The following is a 14,882-nucleotide window of genomic DNA, read 5'->3' as shown; positions in this document are numbered from 1 at the left end:
CTCCCCCCACCATACCATTTGGGAGTGAGTTGTACTAATTCTCCACAGCCCACCTCCAATACTTTAGTAATTCTTACAAACAAGACATTCTGCATCATAATTACTACACAGCTATCACATTTAGGAAATTAATATTGGTATATTTTTACCATCTAATTCTTCTATCCCATTCAGCTCTACCAGATGTCCCAAGTGTGCCCCTTATAGCAAAAAGGTCCAGTTTGAGGTGTTGCATGTTTTGTTTTGTTTTTTTAAGATTTATTTGTTTATTTATACAAGCACTGGGTACAGTCAGAAGCATGGGAGGGTGAGAGAATTCACCAGAGCCAGAGCGGGGAACAGAATAGGCAGACTGATGAAGTACACTGCTGAGGGGAGCAGCGGGCAGCAAGAGGGGTCTACGCGCCATGTGGGACCCTCGCCGATGGCTGGGGATCGAACCAGTGCTGCAGAGGCTGCGGGCAGCCTCGCAGCCCAGTGCTCAACCACTGCACCACCAGGGGAGGCCCACATGTCTTTTTTTTTTTAAGCTTTATTTATTTGTGCATACAAGAACTGGGGTACAGGCCAGAGGTTGGAGGGGTGAGAGGATTCACCAGAGACAGAGTGGGGAACAGAACAGACAGATTGACTGAAATACACTGCTGAGGGGAGCAGCGGGTGAGTCAGGAGAGGTCTGCTGCACCATGTGGGTCGGGAATCGAACTCATGCTGCAGATTGCTTTATAGTGCTGTGACTTAACCCCTGTTACATGTCTGCCTTATTTACTCTGGAACAGTTCCTCAGTTTCTTTGACTTTCTTGACCCTGAGAATGTAGGCCAGTATTTTTTAGAATACCTTCCTTCTGGGTTTGATTATTATAAATACCCCATTCCTCATCAAGCTTTTTGCTTATTTATTTGTATCATTTTTTTTCCATTTATTTTTTATTTATACAATAGCTGGCACAGGCCAGAGGCTCAGGAGGGTGAGAGGATTCACCAGAGACAGAGCGGGGAGCAGAACAGGCAGACGACCGAAAATACTGCTGAGGGGAGCAGTGGGAGAGACAGGAGAGGTCTGCCATGCCGCGTGGGAATCTCCCTGGTTGGCCAGGAATTGAACCTGCGCTGCAGAGGCTGCGGACAGCTTCACAGTAGTGTGCGCAACCCGCTGTGCCACTGGGGAGGCCTTATTTGTATCATTATGGAGACATAGTTTACTATTTCATTCAGTGTCTTAATCCTTTGCTATCATTTATTTTGATGCTCAAATTGTCCTCAGTTTGATCAGAGTAAATACCGTTAAGTGATTTTTAGTCTCTTTTATGTGTCCCCAGAAGTTTTTGATCACATCCTTGCTTTGTGACAGAATATTTTTGACTGATCTTCTAGTTTACTTTCCTCATGCCTGCAATCAGTTATTTCACTAAGAAGCTTTGATTCCTTTTACTGGAAAATGGTACTTAGAAGTCAAGAATTAGGTTTCAGGTGCACTCATTGTTATTAAGCTGTTGTTCCTTCCATGTCTTCTCAGTGAACAGTTAGTGTGAGTATGCATGCACTAAATGCCGCAAATTCTTATTAATACCTATAAACCTAATCAACATTCTAGTTTTCTAATTCCCACATTTTGAAAAATATTATTTTAATTTTCTTACATTGTTGTTCATTTTTGTACAGTAATTCGTTTCTCCCCTAAGATGTATTCCCATAGTTCTTCCACCACCATATCACCTGCAAACCATGACCACAGACCCTTGTGTTTTCCCTCCCTTTTTTTTTTTTTTTTTTTTTTTATAGAGGCATGCTTTATTTATTTGTTTGCTGGTTTGTTTGTTTGTTTTGTTTATACATGCACTGGGTACAGTCAGAAGCGCGGGAGGGTGAGAGAATTCACCAGAGCCAGAGCGGGGAGCAGAGCAGGCAGAAGGACCGAAGTACACTGCTGAGGGGAGCAGCGGGCGGCAGGAGAGGTCTGCGCGCCATGTGGGACCCTCCTCCGGTGGCCGGGGAGCAGCCAGGGATCGAACCGGCGCCACAGAGGCCGCGGGCAGCTTCGCAACCCAGCGCTCAACCGCTGCGCCACCGGGGAGGCCCCCCTCCCCTTTTTTGACCCTCCTCCACCCCTTCCTTGCTATATGCCTCAGATCTATGGCCAGCTTGCTAGTTTTTGTCTTTTCTTGGCCTTTTGTTTGGTTTCTCTATGTTCTGTATATAAGTGAAACAATCTAATATTTATCTTTTTTCCTTCTGACATTTTGCTTAGCATAATCCCTTCTAGCTCCATTCATGTTGCTTCAAATAGCATTAGTTTATCTTTTTTGATTGCTGAGTAATATTCCATTGTGTAAACATACCACAACTTTTTGATCCGTTTGTCTGTTTTGGAGCATTTAGGTAGTTTCCATATCTAAGCAATTGTAAATAGTGTCACAATAAATATAGGAGTGCAGATTTCCTTTGAATTAGTGTTTTTGTGTCCTTTGGGTAGATTCCTAGGAGTGGAATTGCTGAATCAAATGCTAGATACATTTTTAGTATTCTGAGGAAACTCCACACAGCTTTCCATTGTGGTTGGACCAGTTTGCACTCCCACCAGCTGTGTAAGATGGATATGTTTTTCTGTTGACTTTCACACCAAACTGTCTAGTAAGGAAGTGAAGAGGAAGGGAAAGGGGAAGGGGAAGAAGTTAATTCATTATTTTCTAATTATCACTATAGACCTGCAACATGAGCAATATTTTCCTCCATTATATATTTGAAGAAATCATGACTCAGAGATTGAGTCACTTGCTCAAGGTCTCATAGCCAGTTTGTAAGGAGCCAGCATCTGAATCTAGGTCTTTCAGGCTGTAGACACTAGATTATGTCTGTTTCCCCAAACTCCCTCCAAGGGAATGCTCTCAAAGCATGTTTAGTCTTGGGATTATCCCCAACTAGTGTTTGAAGAAAGGAATTCAGTCTCTTGAGAAAAAACAGATTGTTTTCATTTCATGAAAGTAGTCTGTCTACCACTTGGCTACTTCCCCATCTCTCTCTTGTCTGCAAATAGCCTAACAGGAAGATGGCATGAGTTGGCTCAGTTGCTTGGTTGGAGTGTTGAGGTTAGGATGCTGGTAGCCAGTGGCAATCAGCCAGCAACCTCCCTACCTACTCACTGGTGGTTTCTACCTTCTGTGATTGGCACTACTGAAATGAGTCATCTTTGCATGTATTCCAACCATGTCCTCTCCTACACAACCAACATTACCCCTGCTGCCACAAGATAGCTTTGCAACTTTCTGAGATTTTAAAATGGGGAAATGGATGCTAACTCTAGAATAAGGAAGGGAGAAAAGTTTGCTCTGGTTTCAAATGCAAAGTCATGGAATGCATTAGTCTTAATGCTTTCCACATCCCAAATGCCGGGAGCTGGTACATGTCAAGGGTTACAATGCATATATTGTGAAATGAACTTAGAATACTATTCTGAAGCTCATATTTTATATGCCCATTTGTCAGTGCCTTTGGGGTTCATAAAAAAACTCCAGAAAACCTAACCTTTAACAAAATAGAGGACAAGAAATTATCTATTTGCATGAAAGGATGAAAGAGTAATATCCAAATAAATTTCATTTATCCCAGATTTAAGCATCTTTTGGGAAGAAAACTTAGTTTTAATTATTTCAGATATAGCATGTGAAATTTTTAGCATAAAAATCTTAAAGCTGATGAAAATATACTAGAATTTACCTCATGCCCATGCCTCATTCTATGAACAGACAGACACATGGAAAGAAGTGACTTGAGGATGATGGAAGCAGGCAAGCATCTATAATTGTGTGTGTGTGTTGTTGTTGTTCACCTGTAATACTTATGGAAATAGGTGCATTTTATGAGAAAATACAAGTTTAAAGCAGATATCTTCCTGATCACCAAGACTACCATAAATAAACTAGCCTGCTTTCTGATTTTTATATATGTGTCCCCAAGAGGGTTTCCTTGTAAAGAGACATGTGACCTTTGACATCAGTGCCCATTGATGTGTATAAGTAGTATAATATTAGGATCAACTTAATATTTGCCACAACTTTAAACTGGGTATATATTCTCCAGGATGTTAGGTCACATGTAGCTTTTTTTCTTTGACCTAGTAGGGAGAGTTCCAAAAAGTGACTTTATGCATCAGGGAAGCCTTCCCAGCCAGCATATATGTCCACATTGCTGCCTAAAGACATACTGATGAGAGTAACTTTTAAGAAGTTAGTAGTTTTATGAAATTTCATGTGAGGTTTTCTTTCCAAAACTTCTGTTAGAAAGGGAAATAAATGCTATAATATAAAATAAATTTTGTTCATATGAGTGTCTATTTTACTACTATATTTTGCATACTTAGAACAACTGAAAAAAAATCATTTTCTTAACTATTTCAGATAGTTACTACTTCTGAGAAACTGTTTTAAAGAGTATTCCAGGATGCTTCCGTTAATGTTTATAAACAATGATTTATATTGTAAATTTTGTTTTATTTTATTGATGTTTAGGAATTCCGAACCAGAAATTATTCTAGATATTTCTCTTGAAATTCTTTCTATATGTTTAGTCTTATTTCCTTATTCAGAATACCCTTATTCATTTACATATTTTTTCAGTTCCGTAATTTGTCCTGCAACTTACCCAGTCCTCAATACAGATTTGGGTTGGGGCAATTCAGATGGCCTGAGGACAATGAAGATCACCGTTCACAATAACCCTTAAAATGAATTGGTCACCATGTCCATCTTTTATATCTTCTAAGCATTTGCTTGTCTCCTTTTACTCAAAACAAATTGCTCATCTTGAGAGTACAATAAAATCTAGGGAGAGATTCTAACTCTCTACCTACAGATGACCCTGAAAATTCATGGAGTTTTTCTTTTTTTTAATTTTTATTTATTTATTTATTTTTATTTAAGTACTTTGTTTTCTTACATCACTGTTAATTTTTGGACAATATTTTATTTCTCCCCTCAAGTGTAGTCCTCGTAGTTCTCCCTCGACCATGTTCTCCCTCGATCACGTCACCCGTGACTATTGCCACAGTCCCTTGTGTTCTTCCCTCCCCTACTTTGACCCTCACCTTCTCCCTCCCCTGCTGCATGCCTCAGATCTATGGGCAGCTTGCAAGTTTTGTCTGTATTTCAGATGTAAGTGAAATCATCATATATTTATCCTTTTCCTTCTAACTTATTTCTGCTAGCCTAATCCTTTCCAGCTCCATCCATATTGCTGCAAATGGCATGAGTTTATCTTTTTTGATTACCGAGTAGTATTCCACTATATATATACTACATCTTCTTGATCCATCCATCTGTGTGGAAACAATTAAGTTGTCTACCCAAAGGACACAAAACCACTAACTCAAAAGGAAACCTACACTCCTATGTATATTGCAGCACTCTTTTTTCCTCTTTTATTCAGTCAACTAAATTTATTGAGCACTGGCAATATGTGTATCACTGTGCTCAACCCAATATGGTGTCACCCTCTCACAGGGTTATCAACTGTATTTGGAACATTGCTAGTAGCTTTCCTACATTTCTTGTTTTAGCTGTCTGCCATTTGATCTGCCTAATAAATCCTAACCTCATTTCTTGTCGCTTTACCAACTTACTCAACGGTTTCACTACTAGTGTGAGATTCAAACAAAGTGGGTGGTGTTTGTGAGGTTGACTTGCAATATGTCTTCCAGGAAGGCTCTGAGTCATAAGAATGGTGGATATATTGTTTCTATAGTTATTACTTGACAACTGATATCTGCTGCCCTTTTTGTGATGGTTTAAATTCCTTCTCCAGTGACAAGACTACACAATACATTTTGCAGTCTTTTTATAGCTGCACACTTTTAAAACTCAATTTTGATGTCATGTATCCAGTGGAGATTGAGAATTAGCAAAATTTTTCAGTTTAAATCATTTATTTCTATTTTCCCTTTCAGAATCCTCCTTTTTGATCATTATTAAGATCATTGATGTGGAGATTAAATGTTGTCCTCTATTTTTAGCTTCAAATGATCTTTATTTGCAGCTTCTGCACATTGCTAGATTTATTCCAACCTCTTAAATTCGGGTCATAGTTTAGCTTCAGCTTGGAGCCAAATGCCCCACAGCTGAAATGACCGCACCTCTAAAGTGGCATTTTCCCAGGCCATTCCTGCCTTTAATAATGAGCCAGCCAGGAGGCAAGTCTGTATCTCAACAGAACAGAGCCTTGTATTAATCCTGGTGCATAATTAGATGTGGGGAATTACAATTGGTCCTCTCTTTACAAGATCTTTCAGCACTGTGTCTATGCTTAAGCCATTACTTTATTTTAATCTAATGGTTTTGCCTCTCTCTCTCTCTCTGTGTCTCACTCAACAAATTGTATAATAACATCAATAAAAGAAACCAAGGAAGTTCGGAGGTTTGCGCCTTTAAAAAGACTGGATCCCGGAAAGATTTTCACAAGACGCTGCAGAAACAGACGTTTGAGTCAGAAACCTTGGAGTGCAGTGAACCCAGCGCGCAGGTATTTCCTATCAACAAACATGGTTACCAGGTTACAGGGCTGTTCGGCTCAGAGCATGCTGTCAATATTCTTTAACTCAAAAGAAGGCTAGATTCAGAATAGTAGTGTAGGAGAAACTGTACTCTCTGAGTCAGTGATATGTTTCTCAAATTAATTTTAGTTGCAGAAGTCAGGGTTCAAATGAAACCCCCAGACACTCAATAATTAAAATAGATAAAAGTAGAGGGACCCTAATTGCAGGGGTAAGGAGGCCCCTTTGGGCCCATCCCTGTAACATTTCCTGGGAGACTCAGTGGTGCCTCTACTGCAGGCTGCAGAGTGATTAAAAGCTCCACGGTGAGATAGACTGGGTTCTCTTTGTGATGCAACTCCATACTAACCCAGGCATGATAGTTAAACTCTCTAGGCTTCAGAATCCTCCCCTGGCAAACAAGAATAATTGTAACTAACACATGAGGTTGTTTTAGCATTGAATGAGTTAATATGTGTAAAGCATTTAGGACAATGTCAGATCACACTTAGTGCCCAGTAAATGTTGGCTGTTGTTGTTGTTGTTGTTACTATAATTATTTGTATATAGTAGTTACAGTTTTAAAGTCAGAGCTCTATACACCTGCATTCATGATAGCATTATTCACAGTAGCCAAATATCCATGGACAGCTAAATGAATGAGTAAACTGTTGCATGAACATGCAATGAAAAATTATTCAGTCTTAAAAAAGGAGAAAATTATATCTTTGCTACAACTTGGATGAACCTTGAGGATGTTATGCTAAGTGAAATATACCAGTTGCACAAGGATTCCATTTGTGTTAGGAATTTAGAGTAGTGAAATTCAGAGTGACAGATATTAGAATGGTTGTTGCAGGGGGTTGGGTGAGAATGGATGGGGAGTTTGTGTTCAACATCTATAATTTAAGTTTTGCAAGATGAAAAGAGTTCTGGAGGATGGTTGCCTTGACGACGTGAATGTGGTAAACACTATTGAACTGCACTCTAAAAAATGCTCAAGATGGTAAATTTTATGTTATGTGTATTTTACCATATTTTTTAATGTTACTTATTTTTAGTCATTTACATGTCTATATACCTTTATGGTTACATTTTTACTCCTCCGTGTGTGTGTGTGTGTGTGTGTATACACACATATGTGTATTAATGTGTATGTGCACATGCTTCACTCACCCTCCACCAAACCTCTCATGCCAGTGCCATATCCCTCCCACCTGTTCCCTCTAGTATATTTTCCACAAAGACTAATTGGTTTTGCTGTGCTTTGTCAGTATATATTTTTTGTTATTTATATTTCACAGGTAAGTGGACCATCTGACATCTTTCACTTTCTGACTTATTTCACTTAGCATAATCACTTTTTATTACTCTTTCAATTTCTGCACTTGTGATTGGACTGTTTAAGCTGTCTGCTTCATCCTGGTTCAGTCTTGGAAGGTTGTGTGAATCTGAAAATTTGTCCATTTCTTCTTGGTTGTCTAGTTTGTTTGCACTGAGACATTTATAGTAGCTTCTCATGATCCATTGTATTTCTGTAGCATCTGTTGTAATTTCAACTTTCATTTATGATTCCATTTATTTGGGTGTTCTCTCTTCTTGGTGAGCCTGGTTAAGGTTTGTCAATTTCACTTACTTATTCAAAGTCCAACTCTTAGTTTCATGATCTTTCAGACTTTTTGTTTTCTATATTATGTATTTCTGCCCTATTTTTTTATTATTTCCTTCCTCCTACTGAATTTCAGATTAATTTGCTGTAATTCTTTAAGCTGTAGAGTTAGATTATTTATTTGATATTTTTCTTGTTCTTTCATTAAATATGCACCTATATTGCCTTGAACTGCTTTTAGAGCATCCCTTAGGATCTAGTAACTTGTCTTTCCATTTTTGTTAGTCTCCAGATACATTTTAATTTCTCCTTTGATTGCTTCATTGACCTAGGAGTTGGTTAGAAGCATTTTGCTTAGTAGACACATGTTTTAGTTTATTCTTTTTGTAGTTAGCTTCCAGATTTATACCATTATAATTTGGAAGATGCCTGATATATTTTCTATTCTCATATATTTTCTCACACATATTTTATGTCTCACATAAGATCTATTCTCCAGACTGTTCATGTGCATTTGAGAAGAATGTGTATTCATTTCTATTCGGGTAAAGGGTCTGTAAATGTCTAATAAGTCCATCTCTTCCAACACTTCAATTAAGGCCTTTATTTCCTTGTTAATTTTCTGTCTGGATGACCTATCCCTTCATGTCAGTGGTGTGACAATAATTGTGTTTTTGTCAATATGTTATTTTAGGTCTGTTAATAGTTGCTTTTTATAATTAGGTGCCCCTGTTTAGGTGCAAAAATATTAATGGCAGTTAGGTCTTTTTTGATGAATTAGTCCCTTGACCTTTATGTACATCGTTGTCTTTGATTCCACTTTGGTTGAACGTCTAATTTATTAAATATGAAAATAGCAGTACCTAGTTTTCTTTCTGAGTATTGACCTGCATCACCTTGCTCCAACCTTTCACTTTACATTTGTCTTTGTCTTTCAGTTTTAAATGTTTTTTATAAAGAAAGAATTGATGGCTCCCCTCTCCTTTTCCTGCAACATGCTGCCAACATGCTGTAAATTCTCTGTTAAGAAACCTCTGAATCTTCCTTTGAGCAAATATTAATTTTTTTTTATAGTTGTATTTAGGGAAGGAGGTGATCAAAACTTCTCTATTCAGCCATATTGTCAGTGGAGTCCATTGTACCAAAATTAAAAAAAAATCAATTTAAATGCCAGTGCTTAAATCCAATCTGCTCATTTTCTAGATGAGAAAAAGAAGAAGAAAACATAGCGGGGGGGGGGGGCGGGAAACTGTCCAAGTTGCACAGGACATCTAAACCAGTATAGTCTTTGGTTTTTGGGTGCCCTTATAACATAAGCTTTTTATCACCAAGCTGAATAAGACTAGAGGATTTTAAAATAATGTTCATTTTCAAACAACATGGTCCTTACAACCAAGCCTATTCCTTCAGGCCAGTCCTCTGAGAATTACAGATGACTCAGTCAATTCCAGAATATCTGTGAACAATACACAATGGTGGGCCTCCCTGGTGGTACAGCGGGTTGAGCTGCCCACAGCCTCTGCAGCGCAGTTTCGATTCCCAGCCGGCCAACGGGAAACCCACATGGCATGGCTGACCTCTTCTGCCTCGCTCACTGCTCCCCTCAGCAGTGTCTTTGGTCTGTCTGCCTGTTCTGTTCCCCACTCTGTCTCTAATGAATTCTCTCACCCTCCTGCGCCTCTGACCTGTACCCCAGTTCTTGTATAAATAAATCTTAAAAAAAAAAAAAAAAAAAACCACTACACGATGGGAGATTGAAGAGATTTTCATTGGTCATTTTGACTAAATTAAGTTTTCACCATGTATAATCACCAACTAAACTGTTTCTTGTATTTATCAGACAAAAGTCACAGTGGGTATTTCCATGAGGAAATTTAACATATGGGATTAGTTTAAAAAATTTTGGAGCACTAAGAGAACCAAAAGAGAAAATTGAATTCAGACAGAAATTCTAACTGCAGGAAATAGCACACCATCCTGAGACTGGGGCCTAGGCCAGTGGTTCTCAAACTTTAACTCCATCAGAATCCTCTGGAATGACATTTAAGAACCATGGGTTTAATCGAAAGAGCTGGAAGTAATCAGATCAGAATAGGGACTCAGAGCTGAGCCTCAAATCTCTGAGGAGGAAGCACTGCCTAATTAGTGGTGTTATCTCAGGAAATCAGAAGATAGACCTTTCAGGGTCTGAAATATGGACTCAGACCTCCTAAGAAGAGGAGGTTAGTTGGTGCTGGTACCTGCAAAGAGGTAAAATGAGGATGGTTATGAAAAGGCCAAAAGAAACTGAAGGCTAAAACCAATTGCCACTACCATGTTAGAAGAACTGCTAGCAAAGAAGGATCCAGTCTTTTCTCTCTCTGCTAGCCATTCAATCTCCTTGTAGCACAGCCTAAAGGGAATAGTGGCAAACCACAACCTAACGAACCTAAAGGTAATAGTGGCAAGGCAGAAAGATTTACTGAGCCCAGTTAGAAATTTAGACCTTACAGACAATTTAGACCCGAGTGACTGACCAGTACACTTATAAAACACACTCATTCTTCAGCACACTTACAGAGTACTCAATTAAGTCACTGACTGGGTTTCAGAGCCAAATTATACAAAATATGTCATATTTTTAAGTTTTAAACTAATAAAACTAATACTCACCATGGAGATATATTCAGACCATCAGTCACCCAGCAACATCTTCCTTTTTACAGTCATTCTTGTGCAACTTATTAATTGAAATAATGAGGCCAAATGCCAGAATTCACATACACAAACACTTATTGATGGTACATACTTATTTCATAAAAATTATAGTGTATGCCTTCCTTTTTTCATAGTAACAGTACAATACCCTGTAATCATCTTTCTCTTCCAATGAATGCATGTTTGTTTGTTTTTAATGACTATTATAACATGCCCATCCCATGAGTGTCCCTGAATCTCTTAATGATCTTCTTTTGGGGTACGTTTAGATTTTTTCTATTATTTTCCTATTACTGTGTTCTAGAGATGTTCTTGTGCTCTTGTTCATTTATCTAGGTATAACCTTAGCATAAATTCTGGCTATCTATACATATATCCACATATATATATGTGTGTGTGTTTATGTGCGTGTATCTCATCATATCAACATCTTTTTAAAAAAAATTGGAAAATTCAACTCATTTTCCCAAGGCTCTTATAAATTCTAAGACAAAAGAAAGTTTTAAGGGGGCTTCCCTGGTGGCGCAAACGGTTAAGCACCACACTATGAAGCAATCCACAGCCTCTGTAACCCAAGTTCATTCCTGGGCTGGCCAGGGAGCAACCCACATGGTGAGGCAGACCTCGCCTGTCTTGCCCGCTGTTCCCCTCAGCAGTGTATGTATGAGCAGTGTATGTCAGTCAGTCTGCTTCTTCTGTTCCCCTCTCACCACCACCCCCTGCATCCCCCTGGCCTGTACTCCAGCTCTTGTATGCATAAATAAATAAATATTTTTTTAAAGTTTTAATAATTAATGCATCAATATTGATTATTGATAATGCATTCAGTTTAGGTAAAATTTATGATCTGACTAGCATTTTTATGGGGTAGATAGATATCATTAAAAGCATATATCATAGAGAAATTGTACAGTGGGATGTCCATTTTGTAGACTTTAAGGTAATATTTTACTATTAATAATATAGTGTTTTATAATAGACTCATCTATATTCCCATGGTATTTTGTTTGCCATGACTGTATATTCTTTGCCACTTCTTTGATTGGGTATGCAACCCCCAATTATTAAAACATTCCTAACGGAATAAAGGATCCTTGTTTGTGATTTCACATTTTTTTTCAAACATACTGCAGCTAAAAGCAGACACTGCTGGAATAGCAATGCTTTTCTTTTTTTGTTTTAGTGCTTATTCCTAAATCCCTATAGGAACATGTCCACAACCCCACAACGTTGTCTTTGGTGACAGACTATTTAGCTTTGGAGTTTAGAGAAAGTTTAATTTGGAAAGCTTCTCACAGATCATCTTATTTTCCAGCTCCAAATACCAGGCTCTGGAGTTGAGATTATAACAAGGTTCCTTTACTTCCAAGTCCCGTTTCCTTTTTGTTACATCTTATTCCAATTCTGTTCTGCTTGCGCATGAGACATGAGCCTGGTTCAGAAAAGACTTGGTTTCCAATCTCCAGAAAAGAATACATGCCCCAGAAGTTTTGGGAGCACAGTGCTGTTTTCAAGCCTTTTCTCACAGTGAGTTTATTTGCATACAATGATTAAATTACTTCCTTCCAGGTGGGATGGAGACATTTAATGTTAGAATATCCACATAGAGGAGTAAAACATGTAGCCCAAAAGTTATATAACATGTAAAAGACTGACAAACTAAAAATAATATAAAAATTTAGGCTCCTTAAGCCAAGAGGCTAAAATGTCATTTTTGTCAAATCCCCAGTTTATTCAGAAATTCCTTAAGGCTTCATTCTGAAATTCCACAGTGGATAGTTTTGAAACATCCCAGATGCAGTTCTCTTTTTAGATCCATGATCTCTCTCACAAAATTGTGTCTTCTCTTACAGGCAGGTCCCCTTCACATAAATGTGCTCTGTGATGTGTCTGGGAAAGGCCCCCTCACTGCCTGTGACTTCACCCTTCGCAACCTGCAGCCAGACCACCGGCTGGAAAACCTTCTGCAACACGTGAATGCTGAAGACTTTGAGAAGCAGAATGAAGAAGCCAGGAGGACAAATCGGCAGGCTGAGCTCTTTGCCCTTTATCCATCTGTGGATGAGGTGGGTACAACTTTCTCCATGCTAGAGAATTTCACTAAAGATACAGAATCTCTAAGGAAATACTATTTTCTTTACTACTGTAGAGCAATGTCTGGGTATTTCATCACATGATTTTGGGGGCTGTTTATTTTTCTTTCATTAAGGCACGCCTGTGTAATAACACAGTCAGTGAGTGTTCATTATACAAATCAGATTCCAATAATCACAACTATTATGTTTATAGCACTTTACAACACTTTCACTGATGCTATCTCATATGATCCTCAAAACATTTCAGGAGTCTAAGGCATTATCCACTCAGTGAGTCCGATCATTTTGTTATTTGGGGGTATGTTTTGAAATTAATCTACTAGGGCATATTCTTCAGTGCTTTGGGGTTTTTTTTTAGATTATTTTTATGGAAGTAAAATTACATTATAAAATTATATGTTTCAGGCATGCACATTAAAAAATTGACATGTGTAACTACTATATCAAGCTCACCACTGAATGTCCAATTCTATTCTTCACCATACAGTTGACCCTTTTTGTCTGATTTATCCACTCCCTTTCCCTTTTCACTTTGATAACCACTAATTGTTCTTATATTCTAAAATATTACTTTTGTTTCATTTAGTTAGTCCATTTGGTTTCTCTGTATCCACATGAGTGAAATAATATGGTGTTTGACTTTCTCTGTCTGACTTACTTCAACTAAGCATAATACTCTCTAGGTTCTTCCATGTTGTTGCAAATGTCAGGATTTAGCTGAATAGTATTCCATTGTCTATTAATGCCCAATATTCTTTATCCAAGGATTTTTTCTTAATGTTCTCTATAAACAACCTGAAATGTCTGCTTTGAGAACATTACAGACTAATTCAATTATAGCCTTGCTCCGAGTGCATAGAATGTGGGGGTCTTGACTGTCCATTTCTTTATATATTATAGAGCTGACCCAGAACAATTTGATAATTTAGGCCTTGCCTATGGTCACCTCTGGGGCATTTTGATGGGATAATGCATGGCCTTATACTTTATGTACTTTCATATACTTTATATAGGCCTATATTAGACTTCTTACACTTTATCCTCTCTGTCTTTCTCGTCTGCATGTCATATCTATACTTGCAGGTCTTGCCAAAAGATTACTGCAATATCTCTGCAACCCAAACTTTATTAAAAGTTCAGTTGTAAGAAATAGATTTGGAGAAATTTTGTGTGAAAGATATCCCATATATTCCCTGCCCCTAAATATCTGAAATTTCATCTGTGGATCAAATAAGACTACTAGGGAGCCTGATTCTCATACATATCTTGTGAAGCTGCCACCCCTGTGAAGTGTGCTTGCTAACTTGTCTTATGATGGACTTACCACTCATCAGCAAAAAGGACAACTGGGGAAACAGCAACCCTGAAATTATGATCTCACATCCACCTTGCAAATATTATTGAGGACTTCGACCTGTTCATCATCCAGCAAGCACCTTCCTCAACAAGGATCCAAAGGGAAATTGCCACTCAAGTCTTTGGACAAAGAAGAATCGTGGCCCATAGAGAAAATGTGTACACTTAGAGATTGTGTGTGTCTTGTAATTAACTCTCCTAAATTCTTTACTTAGAGTCAAATTTCTGTTCAACTCTGCTAATTCTGATGGTTTACTTATTGGTGTCCTGAATTTACTTCAGCTTTCCCTTTTTCTTATGCTAATTTTCAGATCACGTTGGTTTTCTCATCTAATTTTTTCCCTCTTTGGCCTCAAATTATTTTTTTTTACTGTTAGAGGCCCCAAGTCCTTTTCTGAATTAGACAGATTAAAAATAAGTATGAGGGCCTCCCCTGGTGGCTCAGTGGTTGAGCGCTGGGCTGCGAGGCTGCCTGCAGCCTCTGCAGCGCCGGTTCATTCCCCGGCTGCCACCAAGGGTCCCACAAAAAAAAAAAAAAATCAATATGAATAACATGGTCAGTGTTATCATCTCCATTCTTCAGATTTCAAGGGATTCAACAGG

At 38.3% G+C, this 14,882-nt stretch overlaps 1 protein-coding gene across 4 annotated transcripts in view; it reads left to right on the top strand.

Annotated features, from left to right (window-relative positions):
* Window positions 1-14,882, top strand: part of DOCK8 (dedicator of cytokinesis 8) — a 194,651-nt gene that overhangs the window by 67,930 nt on the left and 111,839 nt on the right. For all 4 annotated transcript variants that reach the window (XM_054688877.1, XM_037491968.2, XM_037491966.2 and 1 more), the window contains exons 5-6: window positions 6,388-6,511; window positions 12,681-12,893. In XM_054688877.1, the coding sequence (XP_054544852.1) occupies window positions 6,388-6,511; window positions 12,681-12,893 (337 nt within the window). The remainder of the gene's footprint in view (window positions 1-6,387; window positions 6,512-12,680; window positions 12,894-14,882) is intronic.

The sequence above is a fragment of the Talpa occidentalis genome, unplaced genomic scaffold (genome assembly GCF_014898055.3).
Source record: "Talpa occidentalis isolate TD23 unplaced genomic scaffold, MPIMG_talOcc4v2.1 talOcc4.7, whole genome shotgun sequence".
NCBI classification, from domain to species: Eukaryota; Metazoa; Chordata; class Mammalia; order Eulipotyphla; family Talpidae; genus Talpa; species Talpa occidentalis.
This window is presented reverse-complemented; position numbering and strand designations above follow the sequence as displayed.